This window comes from Patiria miniata, unplaced genomic scaffold (genome assembly GCF_015706575.1).
Source record: "Patiria miniata isolate m_02_andy unplaced genomic scaffold, ASM1570657v1 HiC_scaffold_17, whole genome shotgun sequence".
NCBI lineage: Eukaryota > Metazoa > Echinodermata > Asteroidea > Valvatida > Asterinidae > Patiria > Patiria miniata.
This window is the reverse complement of record NW_024037055.1, coordinates 13,728,100-13,747,961: the sequence shown is the minus strand read 5'-3', so window position 1 is coordinate 13,747,961 and position 19,862 is coordinate 13,728,100. Positions and strand designations below refer to the sequence as shown.

Genomic DNA, 19,862 nt, shown 5'->3' with positions numbered 1-19,862 from the left:
TGTCTAAAACATATTATTTGTGTTTTCGTTGTAGCACTCATCAAACGTGGTTTTTCGATTAAATAGTGCGCTGGTTTGGCAGGCAGATGTTTTTAAAGCCAGTCATAATCGATGAGATTAATAGAAGCACCGGTATCAATAAGGGCTTCAACAAATTTCACATCAATCATACTTTAAGAACTCAAATTCATTTCAACACAGTCAGAGTTACTCTTAACATCTGCTCAATCTTTTGGAGCCAAAGTCTTAAATCTAGAAATAAATTCGTCTACATCCTCCTTAAGATACCTGAACAGTGTAGTTTATACACTGTAAAAAAGTTGGACAAACTGGATTGATGATTTGACCACTGCTGGTCAAATTATCAACTGCCTATACTCTTGGGCAAATTCTTCCCAATAGTTTGACAGTTTTTACCCAATTCAACCCAATATGAAGTAGTTTCATACCAATGTAGGATAAATTACATTGCCCAACAGTATTTTACCCAACCTTTTTACAGTGTAGAAGAGGCTAAATCATATTTAGTGGCCGACATTGTTCAGGGTTTTTCAGTGTCGACTTCCATAGACATTGACGGATTGATACTTTTAAAAACAAAAACAAATGAAACTACATTTGGGCAATCCGCCACCAAAATGTATCGTATCTAATACAACAACGGTGTACAGTACAACCTTTAATATTGTATTTACAAGAGAAACTGAAGCTTACGAAACTGAAGCCACTTTGAACATTTAAAATAAACTTTCCCGTGCCTCATCAGGACAGTTGACGGGGGCGTTGGCCGTCCGAGTCTGATATTAATTATGAGCGACACAACACCTTGCCCCAAGGGTGGAAGCAGATATTGTTGTCGTATATTATGGAGTGTATGCTTTGGGTTAATTGTTTCTTATTTTTTTTCTCGTGAATCTTATTCTCTATTAACCCTAAAAGGGCCGGGCTATTTTGACCGTCTCTCAGCCGGGGGAGGGGGGGGGGGGGGTGGAATTCCGCACCCCCCTAAAATATCGGCCATTGAGTGACGAAAATTATGAACATACCCACGAATGATAATTCTGCTCTTCAAACACAACGTAAATGGGTAAATTCAGTTTTCACAGCGCGATTTTTTAAATGTATTTTGTATTAAAAGATGGGCAAGGCTCGAGGCTAAAAGGTCAGAACAGCTCGGATCGCGAAACAAGGTTGAGGGGGTGGGGGCGGATTAACCGGATATGTGTCTGTAGTACTATTGACATTATTGTATAGGCATATAGAGACTTTAAAATGTGTGCAAATTGACAGATTATGTTTCCGTGGTGTTTTAATACAATACTAAACCGGAATTTTTTGAATTTTTAAGCACGGTTTCCTCCAAAATTCCTCGACGGAAAATCAATTCAATTTATAGGCACCGCACGGATGAACCGCCTTAAAGTAATTGATAAAAGAACCAATTAAACTACACCTATGAGTTTCCACACAATCTTTTTTATTTTCCAAAAATATCCGTAATATTTTATCTTTTTAGGTAAAATATTTTTCTATTCTACCGGGCACCCGGGCTATCGCAGTCTCACGGTTCGGCCCTGATTTTCCGAGATGGCCGTGACCGACTCACGTAGACCTTATCCCCGGTCGGGTACATCCACCCTGCTTGGGGTCATACTGGTCGTCGCCGTCATTGCCGGCTCGATCGATCCAGTCCCGGCCAGTTTCATCCGGTTCAAACCGGACACCGAGTACATCTACACCTACCAGTCTTCCACGGAGCTGAAGGAGGTTCGGACAATTCAGGTGAAATCCAAGGTACTTAAACCGCATATCACAAAATGTGTGTCAACAAAAGTATTTCATCGCAAGAAATTATCACGAGCCAATCACAAGTCGTTCGGTCAGTCAATTGTCAAAGTGATAGACTATTCGAATTAAACTGCGTTAATTGAACTTCACTGTTTTGTGACGTAACTTGTGATTGACTCTATTTAGTTGTGATTGACTTGAACTTGAGTACAGCTTAAAAAAAAATCAAGCCCTTAAGAATTAGGTCAAAACAGTTTACTTTGCAATTTCTTTCTTCCTTAAATTCAATTAAGCTTGTAAAATACATGTATATTTCAGTAGTGGATCTACAGGCGGGGTTTTGGAGGTCTGTAACCAACCCCCCTTAGGCCGCCTAAATAAGAAAATTGTGCAGAAAAGCCTAGCCAATGCTTGCCACCCCCCCCCCTCTCCCCCTTTCTCTCTCTCTCTCTCTCTCTTTCTTGGCAGATTAACCTGTTGGTCCAAACCTGGATCTTCCCTGGCTTTTTTGAAAGTATTAGAACAAGGTGTGATTATCCCACTTCTTGGCTCTGAGTCGTCTTTGCAACCACTCAACGAAAAAGATTGTACGCTGGACAACACAGGCCAAAACACGTAACCACCGCAAAGTTCAGTAGGCCTACGGCTCCAGAGGCTATTCCTCAACCCGATAAAGGGGGATTTTATTTAACAGCAGCGGTCGCTAAATTGGACTGTTTTTAACCGATGGCATGTATATGTTGAGGAATATCATTGTAATATCATTATGTAATACATTTGTGGCAATGTGTAACGATTTGGTTCATTTTTTGTGCTTCAGATCGGTTTCATTTTGGTGAGGTCTCACGGTGATCAACAAGAGATTTACCTCCGGGTTCACACCGCGGCAGCAACCAGCGATGAGCAGCTAGGTAAATGTATCATCTGCACATGACCAGTCTTGCGTATTCTTTTAAAATGTCACCTAGAGTTGCTGCTTTGTGCACAATTGCGTGGAAAATTATTACTAAAGTGCAACAAAATATGTAAAGCGTGTCGTTCTCTGCAAAATAGTCCAGTTTTCGGTTGAATTATGATTTATGCGCACGTGGGTAATAGCAAGCATTCTGATCGAGCACATGCAGTGCATTGGCAAACTCGTCCCCACGGCGTCGACCAGTACGCTTTCACTAGCCCCTGATACTGGTACGTAGACCTACTGGAGCACTTGCATGTTCAATAATCACTTTGCACGTTACAACTAGAAGCGGAATAGTCTGGCACCATGATATGTTTTAAATCGGTGTTAGTTGTTGTTTGCGGTGTCCAGCGCACAGACAGAATCAAGTTGTCGTTGCGTGACTGGTAAACCAGGGGCGACCGGATCATAGCTATCAGGAAACAGACGGGGTTGATATTAAGGGGGAAGCGAAGGCGTGCCAAAGCAGAATCGGAAATCTTTGCTTTTTCCTTCATTCTAAGGCAATATGAGAATAAATTTAGGAACTATAGCATTCCATTTATTAAATTTGGCCCCCGTTGTACCTGTGTCATAACATTGGGCCTATTATAGCCAGCGGCTGACATGTTTTTTCCCCTCAAGGTTAATGTTATAATCGTACCCATCCAACTTGCAGCACACTAAATATGACAATAAGAAAGTGCAAAATGTAATAGAAGATTGTTTTTGATGAGGATTGGACGTAACAATTCACAATGAACGTGAAAACACGTCATATATCGGTGATTTAGTAGGGCCGATTACGGGATCCAATCGGAATAGAGCTAAGCACGTTTCCTTACCAGGGTCTACTTTCGTCTCGATGTTGAAACTAAATCACTAGAACGAGGTTGGTGCATGGGCATTTTTCCCCCTTAATAGGCAAATCGGTTTTCCCGGCCAATTTCCTGAAATGTTAATTCACTTCTGAAAATCGGTCATTCGTTTTCGTCTGAATTTGAGTGCACGCCTTTAATCCATTTCAATTCAACGAAAGTTCAATCGTTTGCATTGTCCGTGCATTCGGTTTTACGTTAGCGGTGCATTCATGTACCCAAGCATACCTTTTCCAAATTGACTTCAGGTATAGCTAATTTGATTGACGGTAAATGAAAAAGAAACCCCTAATTGTATCTGGTGCCAATGGCATTAAACTAAAAGTGAAATAGAATGGTGAATGTTTGAAATCACCCTCTAAAAGTGAAAAGAAGTCTTGTAAACGGATCTGAATGGGCATAAACAAAAGGTGCTGCTCAATCACTTAATTGATTGGATTGAACTGAAATGGAATCGAATGCTCTGGTCGCGAAAACAAAACGCGTGTTCAGAGCGAGTCTCAAATTCAGACGAAAATGAATGACGGTCACCGATGATTAGAGGTGAATGAACATTTTAGGAAATTGGCCGGGAAAACCTACAATAATAGTGTGTATTTATAAAGCGCACGTATCCACCAGGTGCTCAAAGCGCTACATCATTATTACCTGGCTACTCATTGCGTCAATGAAAACATTTCAAAGTCAATCTCAGCTCCCTGGGGAGCGTACAACTCAATGCTGCCGTTTCGGCGCAAAGCAGCTAAAATCAACCATCTCTGCCCTCACAGGTACCCACGGAGAGAAGCAATGGAGACCCGATGTAGCTAGTAATGGTTACTAACTGTTTTTTGTTTCTTATTATTTTTTCCTCAACAAAAAAACTTGGACCTTAGGCGGAATTCGTCATTTATTTTCCATCTTTTATCGTGATGATCAATCATGTCAAAATACTTCTTCTGTTTACCGGCCTACATGCAGCCTGGATCTGCGAACTTGAAATAGATTTGCAAACAAATGGGGTTATCATTTATATAATGAAAATATTGTGCACAGCTCAATGCTGCCATTTCGGCGCAAAGCAGCTAAAATCAATCATATCTGCCCTCACAGGTACCCACCCGTGTGGAGAGAAGCAATGGAGACCCGTTGTAGCTAATAATGGATACTAACTGGGTTTTTTTTTTCTTTTCTTTTTTCTCTCGTCAGAAAAAGGGTGAGCGTTAGAGGAACAATTGTCTGGCCTTTGTATTTTCGACTTGGGCCTTTGGCGGAATTCGTCATTTATCTGCCATCTTTTATCGTGATGATCAATCATGTCAAAATGCTTCTTCTGTTTACCGGCCTTCATGTTGCCTAGATTTGCGAACTTGAAATAGATTTGCAAAAAAATGGGGTTATCATTTATTCGTATAATCATAAAATAAAGATATTGTGCACATGCAAAGCATGACGCTACAGTTCATGGCAACGCGTAACAGACTTTACGTCTGTTACGCGTTGACGTACAGACGAATCTGTGAATGTTCAGTGATTACTTGCCGGGATTCGTCTGTGTGTCATAAGATCAATGGAGTTCGGAAAGTGGGAAGTACGGAAATCAAGAGGGTTTTCTTTGCACAATTTTCTTTTGAATACGAATTGCAACCAATACACCTAAGCTATTTTGCCCTGGTTGTAAATGATGTTCAAATACCTTTTTCATTTTCAGTTCCTCTGAGTGAGGAGAGAGACTTTAATGAATGGTGAGTTGTCAATGATCCATTTTACTTGTGTTCCTAAATACCCACCAATTCAGACCCGGATATTCATAGGAGTACCGATATACATGTACATGTATCTAATTAGTTGTCACTCCAGGCACACAGTAGTACGGGGCTGGTGAGACCCACGACCCTTGGCACCAGCAAACTCTACCATAATATGGTAGAGTTTGCTGGCGCTGGTGCTGTATATTATACGCTTTTTCCTTAGGTCTCAATTTGGATGACACTCATGCTAAACACTGCTTTGTTGCCTGGTTTTCCATGGAGGGAAAAAACGTGTAGAAGAGACATTGAAAAATTTGAAATCTACGATGCTTTCTCCTGCATTCTAAGGCAATTTGAGAATAGGAACTTTAGCCGCCTCCAACTTTGAGCAATATTGTGTGCAGCGGGAGACGGGCTTATAGATCATTTTATAATAACTTGAAGCGTGGAAAGTAGGAGAGTTGGGGGTCCCTCTTTTGCATTCAGACTAATCCGAGCGAGCTATCAAAAAGGCCCCCTTTAATGGTGAAAGCATTGTGCTAGCTATTGTTCAGATAATCCGTCATGGGGCCGTTGCTTTGTACACTACCCTTGTACCATTGTAGAATGGTTTCTCTGTTGAAGGGGGCCTTGTGAGTGTTCAGTGATTACGTGCCGGTATTCGTCTGTACGTCAATGGAGTCCGAAAAGTGGGAGGTACAGAAATCAAGAGGGTTTTCTTTGCACAATGTTCTTTGCACGGAGGCCCCCTTCAATGGCGAAGGCATTGAGCCAACTATTGATAAGATAATCCGTCAAGGAGGTCTTGCCGTGAACAAAAGCTGACAAAATTCGTTCGCCATCGAAAGGGGCCTCTTGTGACTGTTCAGTAGCGTGCTTGGGTTGGTTTATACTTCTAATTACATGGATGCTTACCGATGATGTATGGCATGTTCTTAAGTTGAACAGTGCGCTCACCACATGTTAGCTCTCACCACACACGTCAATATAATATAGGTTTTCCAGGCCAATTTCATGAAATGTTCATTCACTACTAAAAAGCGGTCATTCGTTCTCGTCTGAATTTAAATGCACGTCTTCAATCCCATTTAACTTCAGCGAAAGTTCAATCGTTTTCGTTGTCTGTGTATTCGGTTTTGAGAAACAGACGGCCAATTACGTTACATGTGCATTCTTTTACGCAAGCATACCTTTTCTAAATCAATTTCAGATTTCGCTAATTCGATTGACGGTTAATGAAAAAGAAACCCCTAATTGTGTCTGGTGCCGATGGCATTAAAGTACGAGTGAAAAAGAATAGTGAATTTTTGAAATCGCCCTCTAAAAGCGAAAAAAGAAGTCTTGTGACCGAATCTGCAAAATCTGCTGCCTAATCACTCAGTTGATTGAACTAAAATGGAATCGAATGCTCTGGCAGCGAAAATGAAACGCGTGTTCAGAGCGATTCTCAAATTCAGACAAACATTAATGACCGATTTCCATTGTTTTTAATTATCAATTCGAACTCTGGCAGGTTTTCATTCGACATCAGCGAGAATGGAGCGATCGGTCAGGTGTACTACCCAAGTGATGAGGACAAAGAGGTGATAATGATAAAGAAAGGTCTGGCCAGCTTGTTGGCGAGTAATCTGCAACATCCCCCCGATGGAAAGGTATACATCCGTCCTGTTTTTGAAATTAACGTAACGGTTTTGTTCGCCATTGCTTGGACGTTCCCCGTGCCTGAGCGTCCATCTCACGTGCGCTCTGTAAAGTTCTGAACACGCCGTGCACTCTGTACAAAAAATGTACATCTCGGATTGGTCAATAGTGGAGTCCCTAACGTGACACGCTTCAACCCCCCCCCCCCCCCACGACTTTTCTGAAGAAGTGTTGCCAAACCTCTATTGACGAGCTTCAAATTTAGTGTTAAATATTACTTTTTGCAAGTTTAAACGTAATTAGACACCATTTTGTAATTATTACCTCCTCCAAGGAGGTTATGTTTTCATCGGCGTTGGTTGGTGTGTCTGTTGACAAGATAACCTAAAAAGTTGTGGACAGATTTTCGTGATTTTACAGGGGGATGTTAACAAGGGGATGTTATTTGTGCTACATTTCAATAGTTGAAGGAAAGCGGCTGGAGCTACGACTGCAATGAGACGGGTCACGAGGGTCACCACGAGTCGTCCTACACGGCTCAGATGGCACCGGGCAATGATGGCATTATTGTCTTCACTAAGACTAGACGCACTCACCCAATACCTTACGGCAAATCCAAACACCAAAAGGTGAGGGATACAAAATTGTTTTTTTTTTTCAAACGGGAATATTCGAGATGTGTATAATCTGTAGGACATTTCATTGGCACGCTTATAAAAACAGTAATTGAGAGGATAGTAGCAATACATTATTTATCAAATTGCACAGAATTGTTTTGACAAAAAATGTGAATCTGACATGTACTGGTTCGACTGATCTTGTCTCTGTAACTTTAGGAGATCCACTATCACAAGGGGATGCAACTGCCAACAATGGTGAAGATAATGGAGCATTATGACGCACCAAGGGAGTCCGCACCGGGGTAAGATTGAGATTTCAATCTCCTATATGTGTTTTTATATTTTATTTCTATTTTTCAAGAAGACAAAACTTTCCCCGTTCGGCTCATTGAAATTAATGAAGCCCATGTATTTGTCCCTAGACCCTATCCAGAAGCTACACCTGTATTATTAATTAATTGGTCTGTCACAATACCCAAATATAGATTTGCGCTTATCTTTGTAACAAACGCAGAGTGATGGGACGCTGAACAATTTTGTTTGACAATGTCTAACTCTACAGGTTTCAGCATGGCGTTCACAGGACTGAAGAAGAAAAAGGAGAAGATATTGGTGATAACATATTCAATATATAGTATTTTACACTATAACTTTATATTTAGTTATGTTTTGTGTTAATCTTCATAAATTCTTTCTAGACTGTTTTGTTATCATCCACATATTTGTTATTTGAAGAAAAACAAATGTTGGTCGTAAGTTAATATTGACAGGTACCATTTGTGTCTCACTTTTTATCAGATGTCGACAACATTAGTGGTGTGCATATACGGGAAACGGGCAACCGATTGAAAAAAAACCTGTAGACCGAGCTTTGTAGATTTATGATGAAAACTGCAACTTCCGCAAGCGTCATAAAAGAGAACTATCCCCCCTTACCTAGCCTGGCTTTCATTTTGAAAATTCCCCACACTGAAATGACATTCACAACCTTCTTTTCTTTTCATTGCCTTTTTCATTGAGATATTACTAAGTTAGTTTTAAAGTTGGTTACAGCATAGAGAAAGGACACAGAGGGAGTCACAACTCTAGTACTTCAAAGTGTTATAGGATCATCGCCGCGCTCGAAAGCAACAATAGAAAGCACCTGGCGACACAATATGGCGACACACATTACACAATAGAGATCCATGTTCAATAACGCTAGAAGGAAGAGTTTGCATTGCTTTGTGGATAGCACCATGGTAATACGCGTGCGTAGTTGTCATACATCGCCAAAAATGAATGATTTTGAAAGTGTTTGTTCGGAGTTTGCTAACACTGGGTATAACAATGTGGTCAACCGTCAACATAACTGAAAAAAAAAACATTTCATGACGAACAAAATGCCCAAGTGAGAAAACTTAGGAATTTTCCCAAAATATTATATTTCATAAATGCTGTTTTTCAATTAAATTTTCGAAAAGACATGATAACTTATCGGAAAAAAAGTTCATCTTCAAATAACAGGAACGTACAGCGCTTCCAAGGACCAACAACTGCATATCGTTAACTTGAATGTATAATTCACATCTTACAACTGCTCATTTGTTAAAAGCTATCTTGCCGTAAATAGTTTTTTTGTTTAAAGAGCAACAACGTGACATGACTTATTATGCAGCATATAGGGACGTTGTTGGTTACCAACTAAAAAGGCTGCGATGGTCATCGTGTTTAAAGGCCATTCGCAGTGATGCAATGAATGATCCAGGCTAGTGGTCACAGTGCTTTAGCTATGGACATTCCCGGGGGATTGGAATGTTAATGGTCAAAATTAAAGTCAACCAAGAGTTGCGACTCCTTCTTTGTCCTTTCTCTATGGTTACAGGTACCCGCGATCCCATAATCCGGAACTGATTCCTGACATCAACAGTCGGGTACTCGGGTACCCGGTTCCGATGCATAACCCTAAACAGCATGCACAAATGATGACATAGCCTAAAACAGCATTCAAACATGACTTCCTCTTAATTGTTCAGAATTTCCTGAGATGCGGACTGTTTCTGAAGGGCAGCTGATCTTCGCCCGAGAAGCATACTATCGGTCACCTTCAGGGCCACCGGATAATGAGGATATTTTCACTGACTCAATACACGTCATTATGGTAAGGGAAACAGCTAAAACTTGTGATCATTTTAATTCTGCTCTGGACTTTGTGCCAGTCTATTTTCTTGTATTGCATGTTTTATATCTTACGTTTTGAGACTCTCATACGCAGTATTTAGAATCCCACATTTTTGGACGGTTTGCTACTAACTACTTGTAGCCAGTATTATTCATCAATAATCAAACATTCCTTGCCCATTCAAGTAATGTATTGTTATTGTTGTAAAATGCTGAGTGTTTAAATTCTTTTTCTTTTCTAAGACACCAGACAGACACCTTAACTTCAACACAACGGAACTGAAGCAATTCATCGCAGGAAACTTGACCTGTATGAGGACAGCACAGTTGAAAGGTAGTACCCTTGCACATTGTTATAACAACCTGGGTCCATCAGATACAGATGGTCAAGAATCTTATCTAAGTAGGATTGGTAAGATCTGATTTGAAAATCAGTGCAAATCATTGGAATATACCGTCGCATATCTGACGAACCGACGAATACGCGCGATTACGCGTAAACGCAATTCTGAGAAAAACGCGTTTAAAGTTGAACACATTTTACGTGTCCCTTTTCGATGCTACTTTCCCCTTTTGTAATCTTAATTTATTCAAGGTAGTTATTTGATTGTTAAAATATATCTATTCATTTGTTTTTACTCGTAAGACTAAAGGTTTGTCTAATTTTTGCTGTGAAACTTATTCGTCACTTCGCGAGATAAATTTAAACGTCATTGTGCTTATTCGCCACGTAGAAATATCTTATTCGTCACTTTGTAGGATAACATTTTGACTGTGCGCGCGTTTTTGCATCACAAATCCATTGCATATTCGTCACTTCTTTACAACACTACGCGCATTTTCAAAGAAATGTGTTTGTTTTACAAACATTTTCTATTTTCTTTTTAGGAAAAAATATGGTAACACTTAAACCCCACGTTCAAATCCAAGTACTTGCTATAATGTTTTAATAATATACAGTAGCCTAATAAAAAAGTTATTAAAAAGGAAAATATCTCGAATGGACGCAACAAAATAGTAGGAACACAAAACTGTGAAGGCGAACTAACAACGAACAACACTATTTATTCATTCATTCATTCATTCATATAAGACAGCAATTGTTTTAAAAACAATCAGTTTTGTCTCAAAATCCCATAATTATTGTCTTCTAGGGTACAATAATCTCAGTAACGGCTTGTTATCCTTAGGCATTCTGCTTTCATTAGACGCTTAAAGGGCTCCGTTTTCGAGAATACAAAACCTGTATCTCGAAAAGAATTTTGGGTATCCTATAAAACGTCGTCTTTGAAAGAAAGTGTACCGCACACGTTGAAATAATTTATATTTTTATTTCATTATCCTAATCATCACTCACCAGCTAGGGCACACGTTATTTCAGTATAGGCTCATTCAATGAGGTTTTTCTGTTCTAATTAGCCACTTAAAGAGGCTCCGTTTTCGAGAATATCTCGAAATGCAGTGTTTTGGGTTTCCTTAAAAATGCCGTCTTTGAAAGAAAATCTACAAATAAAACATAGTTTTATGTCATCATCCGAAGTATCACCTTCCTGGGCACTCTTTATTTTCATTGTGGGCTTTTTCCCATGAGGTTTTATGCTCAAATTAGCCACTTAAAGGGGTTCCATTTTCGAGAATATCTCGAAATGCAGTATTTCGGGTCTCCCATTGAACGCAGTTTTTAAAGAAAGTGTACCGCATATGTTTTGAATAAATAATATTTTTATTTAATAATCCTATTTTCACCTTCTAGGGTGCACTTCATTTCAGTATTGGTTTATTCCAATTATGTATTTTGCTTTAAGTAGCCGCTTAAATGGACTCCGTCGAAATGCAGTAATAATGCTTTCCTATGAAACGCCGTTTATGAAAGAAAGTGGACGGCACGTTTTTAAAAAAAAATATCCTAATTTTCAACCCCTAGGAGGCACTTCATTTCAGTATGGGCTGATTAAAATGAGGTTTTCAGCTCATATTAGCCACTTAAAGGGGACCGTTTTCGAGATTTTCTTGAAATGCAGTAGACCTTTTGTGGAATTCCTATAAAACGCCGGTTTTGAAGGAAAGTATATCGCACGTTTTAAATGAATCCCAGTCTGTATAAGCCTGTCCGTCGCGCAGTCCTAGCCTAGTACATTTTGTACTCCGTTCATTTTAGGATTACAACTCTACATACACAAAATTACATAAAGGTGAAGTAGTAACGGTTATCTCTTTTTAGTCATCATTATAATGTTGCAGCGCCGTTAGTTTGTTTTGAAAGCTGACGGAAAGCGCGCGAAACAGAAGATCCCTGGTTCCCTCATACGCCATTCAATTATTAAGACGGGTGTGTGCGTAACCAATGAATAACTGGTTATTCGTCACTTCGTCAGATACTGGATGCGCGCTGTTCTGATATGACCAAGCGTCGAATAATTTATTCGTCAGTTCGCAAGACAAAGTTTTTCCGATATGTGCCGATTCGTCACTTAGTGGGTTTCGGAACAACAAAAATGAAGTGTTTTCATGAAATAAAAACCTAAAAATCTGAAAATTCGAATATTTTTAACCATAAAACTCAATTAATAAAAAAAACTCCAAAATGACCGATTCGTCACTTCGTCAGATATGCGACGATACTGTTGACAAATGTGCATGGGAATTTGGGTCTGTGGCCTCTGGAAAGAGCACATATCGACTAGATCCCAATTCCCAAACTCTTATGTCTTTGTTGTTGCTTCAATTCAGGTCTCAGGGATGTTTACGATGAGTTCTTTTCTTAAAAATGTGATGCTTTGAAACATTCGATTCTTCACAGATGTCAGATATGATTTTAATGTTTGCATTCTGGCATGAGGAAGATAGCAATAATATAAAGATAGCCCCATGTGACAAATCTCGCTTGTGAGCTTGTGAGGTTCTAAAAAGAACGGGGAAAAACTCAACGTTTTGGACAGTATGCTGCATGTCCGAAAGACGGGCAGAGCACACTGCCCGACACGTTGAGTTTCCCCCGGTTCTTTTCAGAAACTCACAAAAGAGATTTGTCACACGATGCTACTGTTAATCTTAATCTTAGTTAACTGATACTGTACCATGATGCTCAAACAAATACTTTTTGGTTAGGTTTATTTCCAAAACGTGATATATCCATTTGAACAAAGGAAAGAATTTGCACATTATTATGAAACTGTTTTTTTTTTTTTTTTGCTGTATTGTATTCTTAACTTGTGTTTAACTACGTAACAGCCATCAAAACTGACTTTGGGCAGCCAGGAGAGGGCATACCGGTGTTGTCACGTTTCGGATAAATACTCGTTAATTAATGGGGACAACTAGTTTTCCAACTAGTTTTGATGGTAATATTGTTTTCATTTTATCATGACATCATGACGTTTAATTTGTTTACCCATTTTGATTCAAATGTCATAAGTGGGTTGATTTTTTTATTAACAGGTTCCAATGATCACACCAAGTGTTTCCGGGCTCTGGTGCAAACCTTGCTGTCTGTTCCTGACAGACAGCTGAGTGAGCTTGTTTCACCCATGTATAAGTTCCCACTGTCCAGGTATTTTATTCAACAAGTTAATTCCCTCCCCTCCCCAACCCCTGATCCCATCACACATAAAAGATTCGCGGAACAATTTAAAATAGGAATCGTCCCAAAATAAGTATACAGTTAATTCAAAATTGATAATCGCGTAGATAATATATAATATAGTTTGAATTTTTTCCTCATCTGTCATGGATATTGCTCATTAAAATTAGATTTTGTTTGTCTGAGATGTAAAGTTTTCACACATTTTTCGTTCAATCTTATCTAGTAGCTATGGGAGGGAGTTGATGGTAGAAAAAATGGTGTACTCACATGGACTGCCAAAATCAAACAAAAGCTGGGCTTGTGACAGTGCTAGCGGGCAACAACTTGGTCACAAAATTGACCGAGTGTTCCCTTATGTTGCTCACTTGAACAAATCTCGTAAAATCCCAAGTTAATAAGAATTTCTTTAAATTTGACAAATTCTGATGAGGCGTCATTTTCTCCCCTTCTGTACCAAACTGAAATTTGTCAGCAAATTATTTTGGAAGGGTTCATCGGTGGACCAAAAATTCTGATAATTACTCCAAATAACATTTCTTTTAATTTGTAATGGGTACGTCAACTCAAAATGAATGAAAGGGAATTGATGAAATTTCACTTGCTCTTCAGAAAGGCACTATAAAGAGGCGAACAATAAAACTGTTCCATGTAAGGGGCCGCGTTACATTACAGTGGCATGTCAGCAGGAATCATTACACATCATGCGCATATGCGTACTGTACACCTGCAAGTTGCAGGGGTGTAGCGCTGAACATAACCATTACCATTACCTCAGCGACGGCGCTGGCTATTATGATCTTCACACAGAATCGAACGCAAATGTTTTTGGTCCTAAAAACAACCCCCAAAATATTTTTCTGGAACAATTTAGTGTTAGGCGTGTGATTACAACTGTCCGGCGTGTGAATGAAATCTGAGATGTGTGAGATCAACACACGCCAGATGCATGATACATGGTAGGTCTGTATTTGACACCTCTTGACCGCTTGTCAGAGTTCCTTGGGAGGGACGGGCCCCCTAGCTTGCACTGGTATATATGCGCATTATGGGCGTAGAGTCATTCGTCATCTGCAATGCATTAATGAGTCTCTCAGTGGACTCCCAGTGATCTCCCCGAAATTTCTCTTTGTAATTACCTTGAGCATGTACTGCTAGGAGTCCATTTTGTCATGCACTCCCCTTTCCTATATTCTACCTAATTAACAGCTATCATCAGCCCAGTTAGACTACCTTCCTTTGATATATTTTTGTCAAGAAGGTTAATAGTTTCTGGATCGTATGTTGTGAATCCGGATTCCTAACTTTCCTTCTTGTCAGACGTGTCCGTGACAAGCAGGACAGACTGCACATGATGGATGCCCTCGTCTCAATGCTGTCTGATAGCCCCCAGTCACTCCTCACGGATCTTATTCTCCTGTCTCCAAAACCGAACATGGAGCTTGTAAATAGACTTCTGATGACCTCTGCCGGCTTCTCACACACCATATCAGAGGTTAGACGAGGTCTCCTTCCAGGCATTTTGTTTCTTTTTCAATTTCTCTGATGGCAGAGGCAACAAGATCTCAGTAGCTTTCAGAAATGTGGGGAATGGGTACAGGTGTGCAAAAGGCTATGGGGGGGGGGGGCGAGGATTCAACCTCCCATGGAAAATATTGTAATCTACAATTCGTTTTCTTTCTCCTGCACTCTAAGGCAATTTCAGAATAAATTTAGGAACTTTCCATAGCTTCCATTTATTATTTTTTGCCCCATTTTACTAGTACCATAACATCAGTCAGCAGCTGAATGGTGGTGGTGGTGGGGGGTTTGCAACCCCTGTAAGCAAACCCCCCCCCCCCACCCCCAACTCCGCTATTGGATGGTGGTAATGGGCAGTGTAATCTTTTCATTTGTGAATCACTATATATTTTTCTGTTAATTTCACTTTTGATTGTATTTGTAGCATTATCTAGAGACTGTTGAAGATATTGTCTTCCAGCCCGGAAAATTTCCAGGTGAGTTCTGTCAACCAACACAAATTTAAATTAAGTAACTGAAGGGGCCAGGGACCTCCCGGGAAATAATTATTTGATAACCACACATATTTGTCTGAAATGTTATTAATTTCAGTACAGTTCAGTTCAGGTCACATTTATTTCCATTCTGCACAGCACAATTTAAAAATACAAGAAATAACAATATAATTATAAGGAAATATACAATTGCCAGCACATACATACATGGATGCATATTCCGTAAGCCAAAGCTTGTATATAGATACCTTTATATAATAACTAATTAAAGAAATACTGTGAAATGATGAGGCATACAAATCAGACAGACAGACAAACACACAGAGAGAGACAACAGACAAACATGTATACTTTTGTTGTAATATTTTAGCCTGCTTATGGGGCTTAATTTTTATTCCACGAACGGACAGATAAAATAATAAGAGACAATGACACAAACATTCAAGTTTCTTGGCTTGTTATTCTTTCTTAAGAACAATGAACACACAATATCAGTGAACTCACCGTAACTAGAAATGTTGAGCCTGGGGTTTCCCGGAGCCAGCCTTTCACGATCCCCTTGATTCGAGATCTGGACGGCATCTGCCCACACGTGATTCCTAGGCCCGCTTGCACACACTGGTTTTGCAGCTGACTAAATCTCCCCCGTGTAAACAGCGCCACCAATAACAAACCGAAAAGTTGTAAATCATATTTACAACTGCTGTCTGATCTGCAACTGTTGCTCGATTGTTTTTAGAACCTTTGCGGGACCCAGAGATACAGCGAGTTGCTGTGCTGGCGCTCGGCGCTTTAGCTGGTCACCGATGGAAGGCTGGATACAAACATCAGGCAGAATCAATTGTCATTAGAATAGAAGACAAACTGGGTGTTCACGGTAAGCCCTAAGTTCTGTCATCATTAATTTAATATGTGATGTTTATTTCAGTTTATATGATAATCTCTAATTTGTCGGTATGTTCATAAACCTGTAATTCTGAGCACTATAAGGATGATCTCAGTTTACATATAAATATGTATAGTAAATGTTAGTGTGTTTGTGTAAATTGCAGGTCTTGTTATTCAGGGAAGTCAATAAATTTGGATACGATGCATATGTATGTGATATTTAAAAAAAAAAAATCTCTGTAGCATAAAAAAGCATGGAGTCTTCATTTCCAAATATTATATTTGTGGCATTTCCTAATTTAACCGAATTTGGTTGGATTTTACATAATGGAGAAGTAAAGTTTCAAACTAGGACTTGTTCTTATGTGAATAAAGCCGGCCTCAGGTCGACCCACGATTTGCTTGCGCCACGACGGAACCGTCGGCATCCAGCACAACAATTATGCTCAGGTCACAAAACTGAGAAATTGTGTGATTGTCGCGGAACACGTCGCAGATGTTGAAATTTGTCTACTCTTGCGACTGTTCATTTTTTTTGAGCGCCGGCTGATGCCGATCGTGTTAATATCGTCACAGTAATTACACTCAGGTCGCCAAAAAATCGCCGACTGAGATGTTCCCGACGGTCAAAGCTCAGGCGCAGCTTGATCCTGCAAAGTCAGTCGCCAACTGATCTGTGTCGTCGCAAGGTCGACCTGAGGCCGGCTTAGGCTGCGTCAGAATGACTTGGCTATGGCTTGAAATTACACACGAGTCTATTGAAGTGGCTGCTGGCAGCCACATCCAATTCGTGTTTAATCTCAAGCCGTAGCACACGCGTCTGTGGAAGTGGCTGCAGGCTTACAGGGTGAGGGCTTGTAGGGCAATTTAGGTAAATTTATAATGGCATCTGCACAAGTGAATGGAAGTTTGTGGGTTCGAACCCACCTGAGCAAGTGACATTTTTTTTCGAAGTTCTCGGACAGTGCTTATAAAACTATACAGGTCGTTTTATAAAGTTAGGGGCCAAAGTGTGATAATTTTCCAGTCCGTGAGATGTTGGTTCTTTGTGGTTTGTCATTCAAGTATCATTAAGAATGATTTGAAATGATTTTTTTTATTAGTTGGGAAAGTAGTTTGCTATTCATAATTACTCTTGGTGGACGACTGCATTAAGAAGTGCATATAGATTATATAATGACAGAATAAGATGTAACAGGGACAGGAAAACTAAGTGGCCCCAAATTTATAGAATGACCCATGTCTTAACACCAGATCCCTGGGGATATGAGAAGACCTTGACATCACTGACTGAGGATGAGCAAGAGGAGTTTCACCACGACACGGTGGCTTTGATTGAATCCCTCGGCAATGCTGGGCTCCATCGCTCCTTCCCTCACATCCAGAGCTATACCAACCACAGCGCTACTCATCCAATGCTGAAAAGGGCTGGTTTACATTCCATGAGAGACTACCATAACGACAAGGTAAACAAAACGTTTATTCACTGGCAAAAACATTCAACATGAATCATCAGTCATTGATAAGTCTGACTCCAAAACAAAACAAATTAGGAAAGTTGCCTGTGAGGAAAAAGTAGGTTCTCAATATGAATTTTTTCCAGTTTGATGTCATACACAGTGCATTCAAAGATCATTTAAATATTTGAAAAAGAATATGATATAAACATTGCAGGCATGGACGTTGCACTTGAAGTCTTGAATATAATTATGCCCCAAAACTTGTTTCTGTTGTTTGATCTACTGCTGCACTTGTACAATAGTAGATGTCAGTGCCGTATAGTCAAGTCCTTTACAAGTCAAATTACAATTAAGGTGGGAGCACAATGACAAAGAAATGCCTTGTCGTAGCTCATTTGTTGCAGCTTGCGACTTGTGAGTGACCTTTATAAGACATAACAACCACTGTGGTTGATGACATTTGATAGTTAGGTTTTATTTATTTGATCAAATCTCGTGTGTACAGGCAGCAGAGATTATGCTGAAAACTGCCCTGGATGAAACTGAGGATGAGCACGTGAGATATGAGGCGTCGCTGTCCTACAAGATTCACCCAAATGGCGGCAAGCAAAACATCACCCAGTTTGTCATTCCCGAGGGGTGAGTTGAAGTTCTTTTTGAATACACAAACTGTAGCCTGACAAATACAATTGTTATGACAATACAGAGGATAAAAGGATTGTCATATTGTATTTGCTGGAGAAAAGAAATTTTGCCGCCATTTTAAAGTAGAAAGTACTGTAGTAAGGTTGCAGATAAGTAGCGTCTCTCCTTCCTCTTTAATAAGCAAGTGAGTATAAATTGTTACATTCATTATGTCTGCCAGGCCGCGTATTTTGTTGAAGCATACATCGTATCCATCACACCACGCACCGTAACATGGATATTTATCACTATGCAGCCATATGGTTGCGAAGGCGAAGCGTGGCCCGTTGTCAGCAAAGCTAATCTGAATACGTACTTAGACGCTGTAACAGAGCAGTGAAATTCGTAAACCCCCTAAAAAAACATGGCTTTTTAAAAATTGTTTTTCTCAGAAAATATGTTCAGTATAATTGAAATGTTAAATAATAACGGAGGAAGAAATTCTTAACTTCATGTCATTGAAAAGAATAACTGTCATCGATGCTGAAACGTCAATACTAGTTACTGGTAAAGCTGATCTTCAAGTCTGGAAGAAATCGTTCAGAAAATTCCCAAAATTTAAGTTTTTATTTCAATTTATATTAATCTACTCAACTTGTTATTGCTGGAGTAGTTGAACACTTATATCATCTAAGTTTATTACGAATTTCAGCTTAATATGTTTATGTAACACCTTAAGCTATCTCCAAGAAAAATTTCGACGAGGTTTTTCTGCCGACCAACAAAGGTCAGCAAAGATCCTACAGCGTCGTAGGCGCTATGTTGCGCGATTTCGGCCCGGCAACACAAAGACGATCGCCAATTAGCATATTCATTAGCGTAACTCGGCATGACTTGGCGTGGGTCTCGGTATCGACCAATGGAAGCCGGCAAAAAGGGTGATATTTATTAATTAACTACTCGTGAAGGAGGCTTTTATGCAAACTTTTCTGCACACCATAAGGCAAAAAAAAAAGTCTCCGGCTTCTGGTATGCGAGGGAGTCGCCGTAGCCATGAGCGCGCGTCGTCGAAATGTTATTTTTTAATGTAAGATGATGTCTAAAAACCGCCAAACTCACTGGTTCGACTGAAATCCTGCTGCTGCACAAATTTAACATGTTTTTAGGTGGGGTTACGATCGAATGTAAGCTTTATGTGGCCTCTCTGGACTCCCATATATTTTGCACTAAATTTTGTTTGGCACCATTTGCAGTCATCAGCCGACATTTGAAGAAAAAAAATGAAGAAAAAAAAAGCCGCGTCACCGCACCCATAATGGGGCAAGCTCGACAGATATTGCAAACGCTAGTATTACAACTTTCAGAAATGCCCGTAGCCAGGCCTATTTTTCCAATTTCAACGAAAAGTAATGAACATATCACACCGATTTTTAGCACATATTTGGATCTTTACTAAGTAAATTAGCCCTAAAAGTTGAATGAAGATACGGTATTCAGACGGGAGAAATTAATTTTCAAAAATTTTGCCCGACTGGGTGAAC

The 19,862-nt window shown here is 39.8% G+C and overlaps 1 protein-coding gene across 1 annotated transcript in view; it reads left to right on the top strand.

Moving 5' to 3' along the window:
• Window positions 1–1,587: 1,587 nt before the first annotated feature.
• The window catches only part of LOC119724047, a 154,855-nt gene continuing 136,580 nt past the window's right edge, over window positions 1,588–19,862 (top strand). The window contains exons 1-15 of the mRNA XM_038194969.1: window positions 1,588–1,794; window positions 2,609–2,699; window positions 5,294–5,327; window positions 6,847–6,985; window positions 7,439–7,603; window positions 7,811–7,896; window positions 8,157–8,206; window positions 9,610–9,734; window positions 9,998–10,088; window positions 13,193–13,304; window positions 14,655–14,829; window positions 15,280–15,331; window positions 16,089–16,226; window positions 17,492–17,703; window positions 18,203–18,336. Of these exons, the coding sequence (XP_038050897.1) occupies window positions 1,588–1,794; window positions 2,609–2,699; window positions 5,294–5,327; window positions 6,847–6,985; window positions 7,439–7,603; window positions 7,811–7,896; window positions 8,157–8,206; window positions 9,610–9,734; window positions 9,998–10,088; window positions 13,193–13,304; window positions 14,655–14,829; window positions 15,280–15,331; window positions 16,089–16,226; window positions 17,492–17,703; window positions 18,203–18,336 (1,811 nt within the window). The remainder of the gene's footprint in view (window positions 1,795–2,608; window positions 2,700–5,293; window positions 5,328–6,846; window positions 6,986–7,438; window positions 7,604–7,810; window positions 7,897–8,156; window positions 8,207–9,609; window positions 9,735–9,997; window positions 10,089–13,192; window positions 13,305–14,654; window positions 14,830–15,279; window positions 15,332–16,088; window positions 16,227–17,491; window positions 17,704–18,202; window positions 18,337–19,862) is intronic.